This window comes from Monodelphis domestica, chromosome 6 (genome assembly GCF_027887165.1).
Source record: "Monodelphis domestica isolate mMonDom1 chromosome 6, mMonDom1.pri, whole genome shotgun sequence".
Classification (NCBI taxonomy): Eukaryota; Metazoa; Chordata; class Mammalia; order Didelphimorphia; family Didelphidae; genus Monodelphis; species Monodelphis domestica.
Window position 1 is genome coordinate 14,491,315 of NC_077232.1, and position 22,358 is coordinate 14,513,672.

Below are 22,358 nucleotides of genomic sequence, written 5' to 3' on the forward strand. Positions count from 1 at the left end.
ACTCTGGTCAACATATTTTTTTGAATAATACACCAGAGGCATAAAGATCAGGCCATTTTCACTCCCTATCCATAGGGAATAAGGTGAATAATATCCAGAAGGCAAAAATGTCCCATAAATATACCTGATATGACAATCCTTTTCCTTTAACCTAAACAGAGGCCTGTGTCATGTCTCCTATTAGGATTTCCCAGATTTGATAAACTGTTCAAAAAGAACAATTTTAAAGAATTATTAGAAAAGCAAATTTTTTAGAAATTCAGAATGTCTATAAATTCATGAAAGAAGCCCTAAATTGTATTAGATTTCTCTACTCTTTGACATTATAGATTTTGGGATTTGGAAATGGGTTTTGGGAAATTGCGACTCTTTTTCTCTAGATTATTTGTGATCCTGATTTTTCAGTTTTCTTTTTCTGAATATTATATGGGGCAGCATCCTTGTCACTTAAAAAGAGATTACAGCCCCACGTATACAAAGGAAGGAGATATAGTTATAGGGGCCTTCCTCTCCCTGTTTAGGAAGAGCGATTTTAAAATGGACAAATATTCTTTCAAATCATCTCCAGCCTTTGTAAGGGTAAATATAGGGTAAGTTGTTATTTCTGTGTTATTTTTCTCTTTGGTGAAATGTCATCATTCATATTCCTAACTAACTGGTGTTGTGGGTATAATTGTGTTTTACCTGCCCTCACAGCTTTGGCTAAAGAAAATATTTGGCTTTGAACGTTATAAGAAAAATGATATTCAGGAAGATAGTAAAATCATAGGCTTTTTCATACTGTATTGTGAAACAAGCAGACAGAAAGTATACACACACATACATATATATATATATATATATATGTATATATACATAAACTATGCGGCAATTTAGTGAGAAATTTATCACCATGAATGGAAGAAACTCTTTGAGGGCAATGATTAGGGAGACAGTAGGGCTGGAACACATTCAATGTTGGGATCAAGTGGAAAAATTAGGATCTCCAAGAATATCCTTATTTGAGAAAAGGCTATTGGTCCCAAATATAGGAAGTTAGATTTCTTATCAGATACATATTGTTGATGAAGTTTTTGGCATTACTTATTTATCCTCAGTATGGATGAATTTTGCCTGAGGTAGTCTCTGAATCTTACATAAAAAAACTGGAAATAGGATCTATCATTAAGTAACTAAGACGCCAGAAAAGAGAACTAATTCAGAATTCTATAATCACTCTAAAGTTTTATTCAACCAATAGCTTCATGTCTTATTTTCCTGAAAGAGATTTAGCAGTGAAAAGTCCAAAATGATTATCTTTCCCTACAAGCTTCATGGCGTTTAGGACAACTTAATGAAAGTGATTTCTTATTGGAGTTTTATCATTATAATATAATAGCAAAATATAAATAAAATTCCAAAAATATTTAGTTATAAATGATCACAAGTGCCATGCCTGAAAAATTCATCAATTGTATTGAGTTTTCTTTTTTTTTTTAGAAGTTTGTTTTGTTATATCTTTTTTTTTATTAATATATTTTATTTGGTCATTTCCAAGCATTATTCGTTAAAGACATAGATCATTTTCTTTTCCTCCCCCCCCCACCCCCCATAGCCGACGCGTAAGTCCACTGGGCATTAGATGTTTTCTTGATTTGAACCCATTGATTTGTTGATAGTATTTGCATTAGAGTGTTCATTTAGAGTCTATCCTCTGTCATGTCCCCTCAACCTCTGTATTCAGGCAGTTGCTTTTTCTCGGTGTTTCCACTCCCATAGTTTATCCTTTGCTTATGAATGGTGTTTTTTTTCTCCTGGGTCCCTGCAAGTTGTTCAGGGACATTACACCACCACTAATGGAGAAGTCCATTACGTTCGATGATACCACAGTGTGTTTGTCTCTGTGTACATTGTTCTCCTGGTTCTGCTCCTCTCGCTCTGCATCACTTCCTGGAGGTTGTTCCAGTCTCCATGGAACTTCTCCACTTTATTATTCCTTTTAGCACAATAGTACTCCATCACCAACATATACCACAGTTTGTTCAGCCATTCCCCAATTGATGGGCATCCCCTCATTTTCCAGTTTTGGGCCACCACAAAGAGCGCAGCTATGAATATTTTTGTACAAGTCTTTGTGTCCATTATCTCTTTGGGGTACAGACCCAGCAGTGCTATGGCTGGGTCAAAGGGTAGATATTCTTTTAGCACCCTTTGGGCATAGTTCCAAATTGCCCTCCAGAATGGTTGGATCAGTTCACAGCTCCACCAGCAATGAATTAATGTCCCTATTTTGCCACATCCCCTCCAGCATTCATTACTTTCCTTTGCTGTTATGTTAGCCAATCTGCTAGGTGTGAGGTGATACCTCAGAGTTGTTTTGATTTGCATCTCTCTGATTATAAGAGATGTAGAACACTTCTTCATGTGCTTGTTAATAGTTTTGATTTCTTTATCTGAGAACTGCCTATCCTTGAGTTTTCTTTTTAAATGCCCAGGAAATATAAACTATATGGCTATTCCATTCCATTGAACTATATAGCCATGTGCAGGTCATAAGGAATGGATTAAAAAAATGTTCTTGCTCTCAAAAACTGTGTTAAATAATATGACAAAGTTATTTATTTTGGTTCCTCAAAATCTCCCTTCAAAAATCTCTTTCTCTTTGCTTGACATTCTTGATAGTTTTCCTTCCATTTTGCCAAAATTCGTTCATCTTCTTTTTATTCTGAACTTACAACTGTAAAGATGGAGAAAGTATTTCAGCAATCTCATTAGGTTTTGTTATGACAAAAGTATATCTTAAAACTAATAACTCTCAAGATTTTCTTTTTTTAATATTCATAGTTAGTTACTGACCATTCTTCTGTTTATAATGGGAAGGACCCCCATCTTTCCAATCAATATGTCCCCCAAATGCAAAAACTCAAGTCCCATCTTTTCTTATGACATGGTGAAGTACAAGAGTGTAATACATTCTATTTTCAGAAGGCACAGGGCTAGAAGAGTTTTATAAAAGAATGAATGTAAACTCAGGTCAATGGACAGTTTTGGAAGACATGATGATGGCAAAGGAATCAAGTAAATGGAACATTGGCTATAGTATATGCATTCTTTATTTTGTTTTCAAAATCATCAACATCAAAATATTATACCTGCCATGGTTACAATGAGAAAAAAAAGTATTGGAGAAATTTCATGAAAATGAAATGATTGGAAAAGAGAATTTTCTCATAGTATAAAGAATATGAGGGTCTCTCTGTATAAAATCCTAATTAGACCCTGTTTGGTGGATTGTGTTATTTTCTGGTCCCAGCATTGTAGATAATTTGACAGAAAGTTGAAGAGCTTGTGGAGATGTAGGAGAAATGTGGAGAATGTCATCATGTGCCAAAGGTGGTTAATCTGGACAACTCAGTTCATTTTTGGGGGGAAGGGGTTTTGAATTAAGTTCATAAATAAGAAAGGTGATTTAAATTCACAAACGTATTTATTTAGGGTTCTTGGAAGGAACTACCTCCTAATAATTAAAGTGAAGTAAATATTAAATTAATTCCTTTTAGAGATTGTTGAATCCTGAACCTTAAAATAAAGCAGAAGACCTGACGTATCTTGGAAAGGTTTGTTGTTGGTAGGAATGTTTGGGTCTTCAGAAAGCTGCTGGAATAATATTTGATGACATACATGTTTCTGCCAATATTATTCCTTGGCTCCAGTTACACATGAACCTCAATGGATGATTCTGGCCTACAAAGTCAAATTAGAGCTCATCTGTTGCAGTTTTAGAGCTTTTCAGGCTCTGAGTCAAAACTACTTTTGCTTTGAAGGTTTATTGCTCAACACTCCTTCACAAGTTATTGACATTAAGACTAAAGTGATTTACTTGCTTTCTTTCTTTCCTAAAATCACAGCTCTTTCATGCTATCATAACACAGGCTGCCTGATAGATGCTCCCATGACTGCCACTAAAAATACTTTTTATTTCTTTAAAGCTTTCTTTAAAGCACATCATGTGTAATACTTAATATAAGGATTTTACTTTGAGTATTCAAGTTATTTTAACATAATTTCTTAAAATTCTTTGTAAGCATTTTTATGCATCTAATTTTATTGCATGTATAATTGTATATATATTATATACATTATTTACTATGAATCAAATATAAGGAAAATACATATTAGGATTTAATTTTTATAGTTAGATTTCTAGCTCCAAGAATGGTGTTTGGCCCAGAAAATTTATTTTGCAAATAAATGTGTAAATAATACATGATGGAGAAAATCAGGGAAAGAGACAAATGGTTCATCTTTTTCACTGTGGATTGTTTTTGTGATAGCATGACTTCTCAAACAGCAGCAATCACTTCTTTAAATATACTCAAACACCTAACCCAGGTTATATAACTGTTGCTTCAGCTTTTACTCATGTACTATTAAAACATAGTGAATATCACAAAAATTGCAGATTGATTTCACTGTCAAATTTACATGTGTATTGTTGTATACTGCTATGGGTAATTTCTTATTCTTCTTTCCCCAATAGTTATTCTAAATATTCACCTGTCTTTGCAAACTTCCAATATCGCATTATTCTTCTCATCTTCAGCTGTGGTCATTGCCTTAAAAGATACTGAAAACAGAAGTCATTGAGTTTATTTCCTGATCCACCGACTCCATTGCCAACATAGTAATCTCACAATTGTCTATTCTTTCAATGATTCCAGTGTCTGATGAAGAGGTGTATACACTCACTTGCACAATCATAATTTCAATCAATGTGTTAACTTTTCAGTTACACCTTTTTTCCCCTTCTCTTAGTGACTGCCCTTTAACTATCAGTCATGTTTTACAAATAGTATGTGAAATATTCACCTCATGACACATATTTTATCCATTATGCTACTTTGACATTCCTGTGCTGGCCAGTTTTGCCTAGTTCTGACTTTCTTCTTGTCACATTAGGTACATGCTCAAACATTACCAACATTTTCTCACTGTCCAATTTGCTGTGGATGAGATCAACAAGGACCCCCATCTCCTGCCCAATGTAACTCTGGGATACCAGTTTCTCAATAACTTCCATCTAAGTCACTTGGCTGTGGAGAGTTCTTTGATATGGTTGTCTGGGAAGGGTCCAACGATCCCTAACTATAGCTGTGGCGGGCAGCACAAATCAATGGTTGTCATTGGAGGGATGTCATCTAAACTGTCCATGGCCATGGCTACCTTGTTAGGACTATATAAAGTAGCACAGGTAAGTGAGGGAGTATCGTTGCCCATTTTCAACCCATATGATCTCTGTGTTTAAAATAGCCAATGATTTATATAACCTGTACTGGCATAAGTGAGCCAATTCACATTCATCATGAACCCCTCAGAACAGATTTGAAATAAGAAATAGAAAACATAGAAAAAATGTCTCTTCTGGGAAGGAACTCACTCTGTTCTTTAACTGAGGTGATGCTATATTGACTTATTTGTTTTGAGTGATGATTTTGAATCACATAAATATCTTCCCAAGCAATAGGCCTATACTATCAATTCACCTTATTATATTTCACAAAAAATCTGAGGAGTTTAGAAAGAGTTTTTTTTTTCCCTCTGACAATGGAAAATTGCCAATGTTAGGAGTATATTCCTATTAATTGTGAAATTAATTTGTACATTTATCCTACACATATGAAGCATTTGTCCATCCTGTCAGTACTCTGTTGTAATGATTACTATTCAATTCTGCATTTACAGTGATCTTTAACTTTCAGTTGAGAATTTGTTCCCTACTTTAATCTGGTACTGGTTTGTTAAATATGTGATATATTCTTTAGACATAAATTGTTCAATTGAACTTTTTCCTGGGGAATAAATATGAAATTCTTATGTGCATTTTCTAACTGGATCCTCAGAGAATATTATGAGGAGGAAGAGAAAAAGCTCTGAATTGTCTAGATATAAAGTCATCAGGACAATGAAGTTCAATTAAGGGCTGGCTAAGTGCAAAAGCACAATGCCATTTCCTTGTTTTCCCAAACCCATCCCTACATAAGCAAGGAAGATGAGTGTTTGCATAAGAAAAGTAAAAAATTATACATTTCAGGAAATTCTCTGATGATTCTCTGCCACAACTTACTTATACTGTCATTGCTCCTTTACATTCACCTCTGGTAGTCTCACAGTTGTCATTCTTCAAAGATCATGATGATCCATCATTCCTTTTTTCTTAGCATTTTCCTATGAGGAGTATTTCTAAGTAATGATCACTGAAACCCATGAATAATTAACCAAAGACGAATCAATACAATTCCATTCAAACCACATTGATTATGTATTGTCACATGATATCCATAGTACAAACAAGTAGGGATCAACAAAATATAATCATAAAAAATAAAAAAATATCCTCATTGTTTTATGTAGTTTTTATTATTATGTTCGGTCAGAAAATGGGTACACTAATTATGTCATACTCGTACTTCTTTTTGTACTTCCTTTACATGAAAGCTACTGTTTAGCTGTTTTCATGGCCTTTGGGATAAATTGTTCTCATTAGCCCATTCTGATGGAGCAGTTTTTTTTACTTGCTTGAGATAGGCACATCCTATCTAACTGCTTTGGGGAAAGTACAGTTATCCCCAATCTGATTTATAATGACTACAAAAAAGGTTTTACTATTATGTGGTCACATTGAATGCAGGAGCTCAAAGGAGCCACAGGTGAGTGTTGATAGACACCAAAGGGGTTCTGGATTTTCAACCCCCTGAACTCATATTAAGGCTTACTGATTTCAGTTCAGGGTTACATGTTTTATTCTGATATACATATATACACTCAATTGGAGACTTTTATGTTCTTACTCATTATTAACTCTTGGGCCTTCACTTCCTCCATTTTATTCTGACATGAATAGACTCCTTGACATAGAAAGCTGGATAAAGGAGTATTGATTTATAAGGGTAAAATGTGATGAGATCAGTTAAAGAGGACATTTAACCAAGTTCAAACACTAAACTCATGAGTTCATTCAAGAGAATAGTCTTTTTACATCAGTATGAAAGAATTTGTAGCAATGAGTTGATGTTCCAAAGAAGCTGTTTTTATAAAGATAAATGTGAGATATTATGTATTAATAAGAAGTTGTCTAAAAGTAAAATAGTGCTTTGAGAGGAAAATGATATTTTTTATAACAAAGCTTCAAACAGAGCATAAGTAATTTTTAAGGCAACATGAAACAAAGGATTATTTATTCAGTCCTGTTTAAGAGTTCCTTTCACAATGTCTCATCCTAAATTATGTGATTTTGTGACCTGAAACTTGAATCCACCTACATACCCGTTATCTCTTAAATCAATTGTATCCATAATATATCCAGTCAAATTAATAAGAATTTATCAATACCATCTATGTATAAACCTCTGATAATTACTTGAGATAAACTTTAGAGGAAGATTCAGAAATTACTAAATATTCATTCAAGTTATTTCTTCTTTCTATTCATGTAGCTCAGCTATGGCTCATTTGATCTTCTCCTCTCTGATGAGGTCCTGTATCCATATGTCTATCAGCTGGGCAGCAGGGAATCCACTCTGCACCTGGCAGCAGTTCAACTGATGCTATATTTTGGCTGGACTTGGGTGGGGCTGGTTATTTCAGATGACCCGACAGGGGAGCAATTCTTCAGGAACCTGAAAGAGGAGATGGCCTTGAATGGTATCTGCCTGGCTTTTACAGAACGAGCTCCTGAGCTCTTTCAAGAAGACTATGAAGTCATTAAACTTATGTCTAGGATCCTTGGGTCCTCATCTAATGTGATTTTCATCTATGGAACTACCGACTCCCTTGGTGAAATTTCTGAATTATTCCATGATCATAAATTTTATGGGAAAATGTTAATCACCAGCACATCATGGGATTTTTCTGCAGATTCTAGGAATGCAAGAATGAGCAATTTTCATGGTACATTGATATTGTCTCATTTAGAGAGAGTGATTCCTGGTTTCACAGATTTCCTGAGAAATGTGCATCCCCGTGCGAACCCCGAGGACATTTTCACAAAGTCTTACTTGGAGGTGGTCTTTGAGTGTACACTTTCAGAAATAAGTTCTATAGGTATAATTTATGAACAATGTGATGAAAATATATCCTTTGCACTGGTACCACCTATTTATTTGAACAACCTCATAATTGGAAGGAATTCTAATATATACAATGGAATTTATTTATTTGCTTGTGCTCTCCACCATATGCTTCAGACTGAAGCAAAAGATGTATCAGAATTTGCAGCAAACCCACTTCTTTCTTGGAAGGTAATATTTCTCTTGCATTGTCCTTGGCCCTATTTGCAGAGTGCCAGGGTTTCACCTTTGAAGGAGAAAACAGAGAGATAAAGATAGATAGATGATAGAGATAACAAAGCAAGGACAAGATTGAAGGCTTGGTCTCTAGGCGCTCCTTTTATTGTGGCTAAAAAGAAGACTTTTATAAAGAGTAAAATGCTAAATATTACATTATTCTTGGAGAGTGTCGCTTTCCCACACAATAGTGTTTATGAAATGACTTCACAAAAGAAATTACCTGGGTTGCTTTTACAAATATAAGCAATTTGAGGGCAGATGGGTGCTTCAGTGGACTGAGAGTCAGATCCAGAAATGGTATGTCTTGGGTTCAAATTTGACCCACATACTTCCTAGCTGTGTGACCCTGGGCAGGTTTATTAACCACCTTTGCCTAGCCATTTCCAGTCTTCTGTCTTAGAACCAATACCAAATATTAAATCTAAGATGGAAGGTAAGGGTTATTAAAAAAAAAAGAAATGCAAAAATTGAGAAAGAGTCATACTTAATCTATTTTGCATAACTTTGGGAAAGGAATGTTTGGTTCTTACCTCATGATATTACAAAGATTTCTTTCCTCTTCAAAGTAAGGAAGGACTTAAGGTTTGATGATGACAACATTGGAGGAGGAATACTTTCTTATTTAAGTTACAGCCTAGAGAATAGCTGTTGTGTAACTGAGACTCTCTTTGCTGTAACTGAGACTGTCCTTGACAAGGATCTCAGGCAAAGTCATAAGTATATTTTTTCCATCTGTTTTTCCTAAATGAGCCTAATTTGTCCTAGGCATATCCACTTCACAGTTGGAGGTAGCACGGGCTACTAACATCAATCTTTTTTTGTTTTATCTTTGTTTTATTTTAATCATAAATTTCTACTTCAGTTTTCAAAAGTCATATAATTCATTTTTCTCCCTCCTTTCTTCCCTCCCCACTCTTGGTGTTGACAAGAAATTCAGTCTAGGTTATGTGAATATTCTCACTTAAAATATATTTCCATATTATTGATTTTTGTTAAATAATCTCATAAAACCAAAATCCCAAATCATATACCCAAATAAACAAATACATCATTCAATGGGTACTTATCTCTTATTTGTATGATATTGCAATGATCTGAGACTTCAATAGGTCCTTTTGATAGCTATTAATTTCATGTCTTTTTATGTGATTATATGACATCCCAGGCACAAAGAATGGTATTTTCTCAGATAACCCCCATCTACAACAATTTGATACAATAATCTTGGTGAACATGTTGATGTTCTTCCTTATACACATCTTTCTGGATAGGAGACTATGTGTTAGGAGATTTCCATTAAATCAACATCAATTTAGGGTATTTATTCTGGTCTGGATCATAATCCCACAAATAATATGATGCTTATGTATAATACCTCATTCATCAATGTTATTCTAACTTGTAACAACAAATATATGCTCACCAAAATAGAAATACCACCTACTATAGTTATGAAAATTACTGCTAAGACTATAAAACTATAACTTCTATTAATACTACCACTACTTTACTAAAACTACCACTGCCCCTATTAACTCTAGACAACACACTTTTCTTGGAATCCTGGAAACTTCTAGAGTAGATTCTCTTTTTGCTGCTATTTTAGGTCTTGACTTATTATAACATTTTATTGTTGAGATTAAAGAAAGTGATGGAGAAAATGTTAATAATACAGATTAAATTTAGAAGTGTCTCAAGGGAAGAGATTTTGGAGGAATAGCTGGTTGGTTTCCAGTGTATCATTTGCAGATATCTCCTGATTTTTTCTCCCCTTAGCCTTTTAATACTTTAATTTATTGTTTATATAATGGCAACATTCTTTTCATGTTCATTTTAATTTTGGAATTCTTTCTGCCTTCACCACTTCTTTTATTCACTGAGACATCAAGAAAATCATTAAAAATTTCATGTGAAATCATGCAAAACATGTCTGTATTAGCCTTTTCGCTAAAGAAAAGGGAAGAAAAAGAAAAAAAGTGCAGAAATTAAACTTCATTTTAGAGAAAAAGTTGATCATAAATCTTTCCCATAGAGCCTAGTATGTTTTCATAATGAATTCTTTAGAATTGTCTTGGATAATATTATTGATCAGGGAATTCAAGTCCTTCACAATTGACAATTACAGTTATACTGTTGTTATTGTGCACAATGATGTCCTGGTCTTTCTTGCTTCACTTTCTATCAGTTCAAGAAAGATTTGCCAATTTTTTTAAAACCAACTCCAATGTTATTTCCCTTAGCACAATAGTACTCCATCAAAAATATGTGACAACTTATTCAACCATTTTCTCAATTGATGAAAATTCCCTCAGTTTGCAATTCTTTGTCACCAGGCAAAGAGCAGCTATGAATATTTTTGTAAATGTAGGTCCTGTTCTATTTTTCTTTCATATCTTTTGTACATAGAGCTAGTATTGCTGTTGTTGGATCAGTGGTTACCTGTAATTTATGTCACTTTGGTCATAGTTTCAAATTTTACTTTAGAGTGAAGGAAGATGTTTACTACTCCATGAATGGTTCATAAGTTTATTTTTCTCTCATAATCTTCAGCATTTATCATTTCTGATAATTTTAAGTTGGGATATTCGAGATATTTACATAACTATTTTTCTAATTTATATTAATAGATCATTTTCCATATAACTGCATTTACCTTGATTTCTTCTTCTGAAAATGGCTACTTTGAATGTTCTGAATATTTATCAATTTAAGAATATCTATTAAGTTTATATTTGTCTCAGTTGTAGACTAAGTATATATTCCAGAAATGAAATCCTTAGGGGGAATCTGGATGGTTTAGTGGATTGAGAGCCATGTCTAGAGACAGGAGGGCCTTGGTCAAATCTGACCTCCAACATGTCCTAGCTGTGTCTCCCTGGGCAAGTAGCTTGAGTCTCATTTCCTATCCCTTACCATTCTTCTACTTTGGAACTCACACAGAATTGATTTTAAGATGGAAGGTAATGATCTAAAAAATAGTAAAGTTTTACCAGAAAACCATTCCATTAATTTATATATATATAAATATATATATATACATATACATGTATATGTATTTACATATATATTCCATTATTTTCCATTAATTTATATATATATATATATATATATATATATTACATGGTACCCTTCGACATAATTTAATAGTACCACTTCATTTTTCACCTCAGCAAAATAGTACAGATTATGGTCCAGCCATTATTTTAATTCTACATTTTTCATTTCCAATGTTTTTCTTGCATACAATATATTGATTGATTTTGGTTTCTTATGCATAATGCTCTGATTCCATTTATGGTTGTTTCCTTCATAATTACATTAATATTCATTATTACTCACACTGCCTATTTCTCTCCATTCTATTTTCTTATTTATTCTTCATATTATTTCTCTGTACTGTCCTGTCCTCAAAATTCTGTTTTCTATTCATTTGCCATGTCTTTTACTTTCTTTTATTCCCTTTCCTAATATTCTCTAAATTAAAGTCATTGCCTGTCCACCTCTATTTTATTTTCCACTGCAAAAGTTCTTTATTGTGTGTCAATTTTATATAAATTATTTTCTCTATTTATCTTCTCACTTTCTGCCAAAATGATTTTCTTGGTATTCTATTTTTTTCCTGAAGAAAGCAATTATATATTGAGATGTTAAGGTATCACTTTACCAGATACCTCAGAGAGGTGAGGATATCAAAAGAACTGGGGAAAAATAAAGATGATATTAATATACAGAAAACATTGGGAGAACATTAATAACTATTATTCTATTACTTTACTTCTAATTATAAATGATATTGAATGAGATTGATCTACACACATATTGAAATTATCCTTGATGAAAATATAGAAGAGGGGGATTTAGTAAACAATTCTTTAAGGTAAGGAACATTTTTTTCCATTCACACAATTGACTAACAAATGCAAAAAAAAAAAGATTCCACTGTAATTCATCTGTGTTGCTTAATTTTTAAATAGATTCAGTACAACCAAATCCAATCATCTACATAAATGAGTCTCTCACGAATAAATTAAGATAAATTTCCTTGATTAATGCAAACTCAGAGAGATCACAATACAATAAAAACCTTTGTGTTTATCTCAAAAAGTTATATAAAAAAAATATATACCAAAGGTTTTTATCACCATCAAGGAGCATGTAGTACACAGGGTCCAAATGGGGGTAGGGTTCTGTACAGATAGAAAAAACCTCCTTATACTCAAATTTTCATACAATATTAATTGCAATCACTGTAATAAACTAAAAAATATTTTAGCACTAATATAAGATTAATGACTACACAAATAATATTCATTTAATAATTTGGGAAAGAACATAGAAAAAAATTAGGCTATATTATATGTTTAAAGGACAGTCCATTGAGTTATTACTTGGGTATTTTCAAATAATCAATGTTCTTCCTAAAATATGGCATTCTGAACAGAATAAAATGTTGAAGACAGAGTATGACCAAGAAAGAGGCAATAACACTAATAATTCCTTGATAGTCCTGAACACAATCCTCTTTAATTTTTTTTAAATTTTATTTAGTCAATTTAGAACATTATTCCTTGGTTACAAGAATTATATTCTTTCCCTTCCTCCCCTCCTCCTTCCTTTTCCCATAGTCAACACTCAATTCCACTAGGATTTACATGTTTCCGTGACCCGAACCTATTTCCATTTTGTTGATGTTTGCACTTGGATGATCATTTAGAGTCTACATCCCTAATCATATACGCCTCGACCCATGTAATCAAGAGATTTTTCTTCTGTGTTTCTGCTCCCACAGTTTTTCCTCTGGATATTGATAGTGTTCTTTCTACTTTATCCCTCCTAGTTTTTCAGGACCTCTGAATTGCCACTAATGGATAAGTCTATTACAATCAATTGTACCATGGTGTATCAGTCTCTATGTAGAAATATTCTTCTGGTTCTGCTCCTTTCACTCTGCATCACTTCCTGGATATTGTTCAAGTTCCCATGGAATTCCTCCACTTTATTATTCCTTTGAGCACAACACTATTCTATCACCAACATACACCACAATTTGTTCAGCCATTCTGTAATTAAGGGGCATTCCCTCATTTTCCAATTTTTTGCCACCACAAAGAGCACAGCTATGAATATTCTTGAACAAGTCTTTTTCCTTATTATCTCTTTGGGGTACAAACCCAGCAGTGCTATGGCTGGATCAAAGGGCAGAGAGTCTTTTATTGCCATTTTGGCATGGTTCCAAATTGCCCTCCAGAATGGTTGGATAAATTCACAACTCCAACAGCCTTGAATTAATATCCCAACTTTGCCACATCCCCTCCAACATTTCTTACTTTCTATTGCTGTCATGAAGCCAATCTGCTAGGTGTGAGGTGATACCTCAGAGTTGTTTTGATTTGCATTTCTCTGATTATAAGAAGTTTAGATCACTTTTTATGTGCTTATTAATAATTTTGATTTCTTTATCTTAAAATTGCCTCAACTTGTGTTGTTTCATTTTTATATAATCATTCATAATGCAATAATCTCTTTCTATTTCACTTCACTGGAATTACTTTCCGTTATTTTGTTTCTCTGTACTTTTTGGTATTGTTTACTCTTTTAATTATTTGCATTCCTTTTTTTTTCTTTACTTTGAATTTCCACACTATGAATTCAAAATGATCCTTTAATTCTAAATTTACCATATCAAATATTCTATAGAACTTAGATAAACTTTTTTTTCTAATAAAAAGACTTCTGCTTGTTGAAAGCAATAAATTGTAAATACAGATTTTACAAAAAATCTTGGAAGGCAGATATCAGAGATATTGGAAAGAATTTCATGATTTGGTGGAGGGAAGATAAAATTTTGAGGTTTGATCATTATCTAGAACATATCTAGGAAATTACTCTTCAGTCACCTATGACTTGATAGGAAAAAAGAGAAATTGAGTGTAAAGTGCTAGCTAAAGTTCAGTAAGAAATATTTTCAAAAAGAGAATGACAGCTTTCATAATTAACAAACATATAGCCCATTTTGTGCTGATTATCAAGACTTATGAGGGTGAATGAACCCTTATTTCCCCAAGGAGTGACAAACTTTGTCCTTGCCTTCAGCTCCACCACTTCCTGAAGTGTGTTAACCCTGCCAATAGAATCAAAGATGATTTATGTGGTGATGGAACCTCGATGACTGCTGAGACATATGAAGTCCTGAATTTTAAATCATTTCCTGATAATATTTCAGTAGAGGTGAAAGTTGGAGAAGTGATTCCTCAGGAAAAAGTGTTAAGCATTAATGAAGAGGACATCGATTGGCCAGAAGATTTCCCTCAGGTAAGAGTCAGGTGAACCACACTGTTGTATCTACATTGGACCTAAGAACTTCCCTGAAAATATTGGGAATACCTAGGACAGTCCTGAAGCTTGAACTTTTCTTTAGCTCTCAGTAAGTCAGAACCTTGATTTCTCTGATTTCCTTTTCTCAATATGTTTTTTAATCTTTCTTTATATAATGATCTTAATTCATCATATAATGCAAATCTTGTAATACCTCATATCAAGTGGGTAAGTTTGAATAAAAAGAGGAGGGAGAGTGGAAAATTTTTACCCTCAAAAGAGACCTATAACACTAAAGGGTAGGTGATATCTGAAATCCTGGAACTAAAGAAATATTTTATCATGAATTTGTATCCCCAAGAATGTCCATGACTGCTTTAAGATATTTTTAATTAAAATGTGTTTGGGGGGCAGCTGAGTGACTCAGTGAATTGAGAGCCAGGCCTAGGGACAGGAGGTACTACATTCAAATCTGTCCTCAGACACTTGTCAGCTGTGTGATGCTGGGCAAGTCACTTGACCCCCATTGCCTAGCCCTTACCACTCTTCTGTCTTGGAGCCAACACACAGTATTGACTCCAAGATGGAAGGTAAGGGTTTAAATTTTTTATTTTAAATAAAATAAAATAAAATGTATTTGCATAATGGGATGAGTGTCAGGAGTCAGGGAGAGTCCCTTTCTCCAGTTCATATTTAACTTCAAATGTTTACTAGGTCTATGACTTTGGGACAGTCACTAAATCCCTTTTCCTTCAGTTTTTTTTATGTTTTTAAAATCTGTTGGAGAAGGAAATGGTAAACCACTCCAGGATCTTTGGCAAGAAAATAACTTAAGGAGGTATGAAAATTGACTGATCAACAAATTAGAATCTTGTGATTATTTCCTCTTCTGATATAGAATTTATATATAGATTCAATTTTGCCTATGGAAAATCATAAATCCCACATTCTATGAATCAGCAGAAATTCATATGAATCTCCAAATAGTCTAAAAAACAAGATCAACTGCTCAAATCAACTTCCCGTGATTCTAATAATGCAGCACATCAAATCAAAGTGAAGTATTGTAAACCTTAAAATTTATTAGACTTGTGAATGTTGGAAATTTCACCATTGGAATGTGAACCCCATTGGCAAGGGAGGTTCCTCCTCCTCCCTTCTTAAGATTACTTTAGGACAGAAACCTTTTGCTGAACAATGGAAAGGGCTGTAGCATAGATCAAAATTTAATTATTCCAAACTTCACCCTACTCAGGGTAACAGGATTTAGGAAGGGCTGCAGCATAGATCAAAATTTAATCATTCCAATCTCCACCCTACTCAGGGTAACAGGATTTAGGAAGGGCTGCAGCAAAGGATCAAGATTTAATTATTGAGAATATGACCTTCAACAGACATGTGCAAAGCCACAGACCTCTGGGTGGTCCTGGGTTAAGCTAGAGCCACCATTGGCACAGGGAAGACATGGACAGTGATTGGTAGATGTGAGAACTGAGGGGAGGGAACTTGGATGGTTTCCTTAAAGAGAGAGGGGTCTGAGGACTGAGTGTGGTTGGTTGGAGAGGTTTTGGCTCTGAGAGGTTGTGCTGGCTCTGAAGGAAGCTGCTCTGAAGGAAGCTGGAGGTGGAGGCCCCTGAGACTGTTTCTCCATCTTGGTTACATGAGTGATAGGGACTGATCTCCTTTCTTTGCCCCAGCTATCTAAGGGCTTGGGCCTTTTGGCCCAGCCTAAACAGAAGGGGTATTTAAGCCCTAATCCCTTCTCTCCCCTTTCTCTCTCCCTCTCTCTCTCTATCTCTAATACCTTTCTTCATCCTGTTTGTAATTAAACTCCATAAAAGGTTGACTGCTGACTTGAGTTTTCATTTAGGAATTACATAGCTGATTTCCTTGGCGACCTTAAATTAATATATATCAGTCTTTTAAAGTGATTTCCTTGTCACAGTATTTAATCAGTTCATTTTATTATGTACCCTTTAAAGTTATGACTCTCCAAAACATTCAGGATTCCTTATTCAAATACAAAAAATAGGATTTGTCTAGTGAACAAAAATATAAAGAAATGTTTCTCTTTCAGTGATCAAAGAATTACTTCAACATTTCTTATGCAAAATGAAGTGCACTTTAGAGATATACTGCCATATATTTGGTTGAAACCATGTCATCTACCCATTAGTATTTTTACATATGGAGGAGCTCTATTATGTTGTGAGGAGATTTTCTCCATATTTATGTCTTTAGGAAAAGATGATATGGTGTAGAAGATGGAAAAATGGAAGAAAATCTCCATTCAGAAATGTCATCCTTTTTCTTTCAAACTTCAAATATATTATTCTAAATGTCTACCACATCATTGCATCAAAAAGTCTCCCTTTCAGCAATCATTCTTATAATATTTTTTTCATTTCTTTTTATGAAATTTCAGATTCCAAGCTCTAAGTGCAGTGAGGCCTGTGGCCCTGGCTTCAGGAAGCAATTACGTGAAGGCCAGCCCATCTGCTGCTTTGACTGTACCATATGCCCTGATGGGAAGATTTCTAATAAAACAGGTGGGTGCCTAAAGAGAAAGAGTTCTGCCAAATTATAAATATTGAATTACTTTATTTTCATTTAATTTTACTTTTGTGACTTGATATATATTTTTCTTACCATAATAATATGGAAATATTTCTGTTATATTATAGACCTAAGAATATTTACCTCAAATAGCAAAATTCAATTTACTATATCTTAGACCTTGAAAATCTAGCCATTCATCCACTGCCTGAAACCAGGTTGGCCCTGACAGATTTAACTGTGTCAATAGCAGCTTCACTTGGGTGAGAACAATTGCCTCCAGTCCTCCATCAAAACCCAGTGAATAGCTAACAACTAATAGCTTATTAATAATAGTTTGGTTATCAATACAACAGCTAGTATTCACCTATTACTGTTAGTTTCCTGCCATCCATCAGCTGCCTGAAAATAGTTAACCCTGAGAGTTTTAGTTTATCAATACAACTGTGCAATCAACATTATCAATAAAGCCAAAAAATCACATCCATTATATTCATAACATTTGGGAATCCATTATTTAATCATAGCATAAGTATACAATCTATTAATAATTCATGTAAAATATACTAAAGAATTATGCATTTATGCACATTCATAAGAAACACACTTGGTGCCAATAAGAGTGCCTGATACTGAAATAATGCTTATGTATATAATAAAAGTATCATCCTGAAAAGTGGAATTCATGAAAAAAGACAGATTTGAAACAGAAATTTAATAAACTGAGAAAACTATGGATATAGATGCATAGCATAGTTTCCAATTTAAAAAATCAAAATGTTTATGAAAACTATCAATAACAACTTTAAATTAGGTTTATTTGATTTCCATGAACTGAATCATGGACTTCACCCTTTAGACTTGCAATTATGAATTTGCTTTAAGACATTGTTATATGTAACAAAAATTACAGAATAAATTATTTCAGTATTTCATTACCATTTTTAGAATATACTATATATATAAAATAATCACGTCAGACCTTACTGTAGATAGTTTAATTTTGAAATGGGTCATAGTTGGCTTAAATTTTGTTTAATAAACCTAGTTTTAATGGGTAGAAGATGTAAGGGATTAATATAAATGGTTGGACTGGATAGTTTATGAGAAGCATAACAAGGAAATTATTGAAATTCCAAATAGATTTATTTTAATAATTTATTTATAAAATATAGAAAGAGTGAAAGTAAGATCAGAGAGAGGATAGGGCAAGATATCTAGCCTATGCACTAATTATTTGCTCCAACCCCTGGCTCAACCCAGGTATGGCTAATTAGCCCTTAAGCAGAGGGGTCTCATCCTTGAGCCTAGAACTTGGGAATGCATGGAGCCTCTCTGAAGAGGGTAGGCCTCTCCTGAGACTAGTCCCTTCAGAAAATTCAGAAAATGGGTCAGCCTTTTTCACTCACCACATGTCAGTACAAAGGGATGGGGATGTATCCTGACATCTCAAACCTGAGCTTGTCCAAGGTCAAGTTGAAATCTAAAGACCAAAGAGACTTCTTCAGTCAGAGCTCCTCCAAAGTCAAGTTGAAGACAAAAGATATAAGAGCCTCTTCACAGGAAGTTCTTGGCATATTAAAGATCATTCCTTTTCATCACTTCCTGTGACTTCCTTCCATTTTACTGGTACCAATTACAGCTAAAACTTTGCTTAGGATTACCCAGGGAGCAGTCAGTCAATTCTGTTTTGTCACCCACTATCGCACATATGTGTCACAGACTTTCCCACTCAAGTGTGAGTGGTGTGTATAGACTTTTGGTGATTAAATCTAAAAATTGGCAGGGGAAAGTTAATTTCATCTTCAACATCAGGGGAGAGTTAATTTAATCTTCACAAGAGAGAATGAATAATTAATAACTTTTTTATCCACAAACATAGATAAAGAGAAACTGAAATATGTGTTTTTATTTTTGTTTTTGTTGTTGTTGACTGTTTACAATTCTTATTCTTCTCACTGAGAAGGAGGAGGCCAAAATCAAACTGAGACTTATGTGGAATAGTGAATATTAAACTTTACTGGAGAAAGATAACTCTGCTCTCTATAAATACAATGAGATTCATGTTTGTTATATTCCCAGATGCAGAAGAGTGCATGCAATGCCCTGAAGATCAGTACCCAAGCCAGGAGAAAGATAGATGCCTGCCCAGGACAGTAACTTATCTGGCTTATGAAGAGACTCTGGGAATGATTCTGGCCTCTTCAGCTTTCTGCTTCTCCATTCTCACAACCTTTGTGCTTGGAGTGTTTGTGATGCACAGAGACACTCCCATAGTTAAAGCCAACAATCGCAGTCTTAGCTACATTCTGCTCACCTTTCTCTCCCTTTGCTTCCTTTCTTCCTTACTCTTCATTGGTCGTCCCACACCAGCCATCTGCATCTTAAGACAAACCACATTTGCCATTGTGTTCACGGTGGCCATTGCTTCCATCTTGGCCAAAACCATCACTGTGGTTCTGGCCTTTAGGGCCACTAAGCCAGGGAGCCAGCTCAGGAGGTGGCTGAGACCAGCAGTATCTCATGCCCTCATTTTCATTTGTACACTTATCCAGATGTGCCTCTGCAGCATCTGGCTGGGGACATATCCCCCATTCCTTGAGATGGATACACACTCTGAGGCTTCCTTCATTGTTATTCAGTGCAATGAGGGCTCCCTTGTGACCTTCTACTGTGTCCTTGGCTACATGGGCTTCCTGGCCTTGGTCAGCTTTACTTTGGCTTTCCTGGCAAGGAAACTGCCAGATACTTTCAATGAAGCCAAGTACCTGACATTCAGCATGCTGGTGTTTTGCAGTGTCTGGATTGCCTTCTTGCCCGCCTATCAGAGCACCAAAGGGAAGGCCATGGCGGCCATGGAGATCTTTTCCATCTTGGTCTCCAGTGCTGGGATTCTCATCTGTATCTTCGCTCCCAAATGTTACGTGATCCTTCTGAGGTCAGATAGAAATACATTGGGGAAATTGAAAAACAAAGCTAATACCTGATGATCAAGGTGTTCTCAAGGTCTTCCTCTCCAGACTTGGAGATGTAGCTCCTCACTTCTTAATGAATGATTTAAAATACTCTAGCTTTTATACCACTTTTTTTCTGTTATTATCTCTATCTTTTGTACTAGACTGAAATGTATTTTAAAGAAAGTCATATTACTTGATTTGTGAGTAGAAGTAGAATTATTTTAGCCATTATATAAAATATCTATCTAAAGAGGAGAAGCTTAATATAGAGATCAAGATTAAAATAATCATATAAAAATCAATAAATAATTATAATAACTGCCTAGTTTTTATTCTTCATTTTGTAACTATCATATATCTTACCCTGGAAAAGTACATATAGGATTCTCATACATAGGTATCTTAAATACAAACTTTGAAATGTTCCAATTTATATATCTGAATGATATCAGTCATTATATTTATCAATAAATATTTAATGAATGAAACAGACACATACACAAAATGATCTGTTGGGGAATTATTAAGGAACAGTTTATTTCTTGGGGAAGAAGATTTATACTCAATAAACAATTACAATATGTTATTATGCCGGTCATTCATTTTTATAAATTTTCCATTGTAGAGTTATAGTATATTGTGTATAATCCTCTATCAGAGATTCATTGTTCTCTTCTCATTGTTCTTTAAATTATAACCTTGAATATATTGATAGATTTTTATTATAAGACATAATAAAAATGAGAAAATATTCATGCTTCTTTTATTATTCAGTTTTCTTTTATAAAACCCTTAACTTTTGGACTTCCGGGTAAACATGGCTGCAATCTAGACATGACTCGCTTCCACTCCCTGGCACCGAACGAAATAGACTACCTCAAAAGAGCATAAAAATCACCTTTGGACTAACGGAGGGACTCTCCAGTACTCCACAGAAAGGAAGGTATATGGGGTTTGAACATTCCCACACTATAAAGAGGAGGAAAAGCTCGCACAAAAATGTGAACTGAGCCGCCCCTCCCCCCACACCAAACCAGAGTAAGCTATCAGAGTGCTCACTGGGACAGCAAGTGAGTGAGGAGCTTCTCTGTCTGGGGGGGGCACACCAGGGTCCTTGGGATCTAAAGATTGCAAACAAATGACCTCTCAGGGCAGTCTCACGGGAGAATCCTGCACTGAGCACAGGGCGATTCTGAGCTGAACTTGGGGAGGTTGCGCTGAACAGCTGGGCAGAGCTAAACACCTGGGCGGGCTGCACTGATTGCCTGGGCAGTTGGGGTTAACAAAGGGACCTGTGCTCTAAGAAACCTTGGAGGCTGGGAGGAAAGGAAAATCAAGGAGGGGGAGTATAAAAAGGGAGGGAAGGAGAGTGGGGAGGCGAAGGGTGCATAAAAAGGGAGGGGCTAGAAAGGGAAGCATATCAAGGGAGGGGACTAGGGAGGAATTCCATGGAGACTGGAACAACCTCCAGGAAGTGATGCAGAGCGAAAGGGGCAGAACCAGGGAAACATTGTACACAGAGACTGATACACTGTGGTAGAATCGAAGGTAATGGCCTTCTCCATTAGTGTCAATGCAGTGTCCCTGAACAATCTACAGGGATCTAAAAAACACTATCCACAAGCAGAGGATAAACTATGGGAGTAAAAACACCGAGGAAAAGAAACTGCTTGACTACAGGGGCGAAGCGGATATGACTGAGGAGAGACTCCAATTGAACACTCTCATGCAAATACCAACAACATGGAAATGGGTTCAAACCAAGAACACAAGTGATACCCAGTGGAATGGTGTGCCAGCTAAGGGAGAAGTGGTGGGAAGGGGTTGGGGGGGGGGGAAGGAAAAGAAAATGATCTTTGTTTCCAATGAATAATGTTTGGAAATGACCAAATAAAATAATGTTTAAAGTAAAAAAAAAACCCTTAACTTTTATGTGTAAAAAATTAAAATTAATCCTCAATAATACAAATTATATATTTTAAGGATTTATTAATGATATTAGAAATCAATGTCTAAAGAGGATACAAAATAAAGACCACATACCTATGGCTGATCAACTCATTTAAAATCCTTGTGCTTAGCTTACCACCACCACCAAGCTTGATGTCATTATGCCAAAGAGATTACAGCAGGGCCAACCAGTCAATATTTATCTCCTCACTATAGGAAGTACAAAATGACAGGAAGTCAGTGGGCTCCCTAGAAA

The 22,358-nt window shown here is 34.9% G+C and overlaps 1 protein-coding gene across 1 annotated transcript; it reads left to right on the forward strand.

Annotated features, from left to right (window-relative positions):
* Positions 1–345: 345 nt before the first annotated feature.
* On the forward strand, positions 346–20,182 carry VN2R632 (vomeronasal 2 receptor 632). Its single transcript, NM_001099580.1, is given in 6 exon segments — positions 346–590; positions 4,939–5,230; positions 7,473–8,276; positions 14,418–14,636; positions 17,065–17,188; positions 19,278–20,182. Coding segments are annotated over 6 exon segments (2,589 nt in total).
* The last annotated feature ends 2,176 nt before the right edge of the window (positions 20,183–22,358 follow it).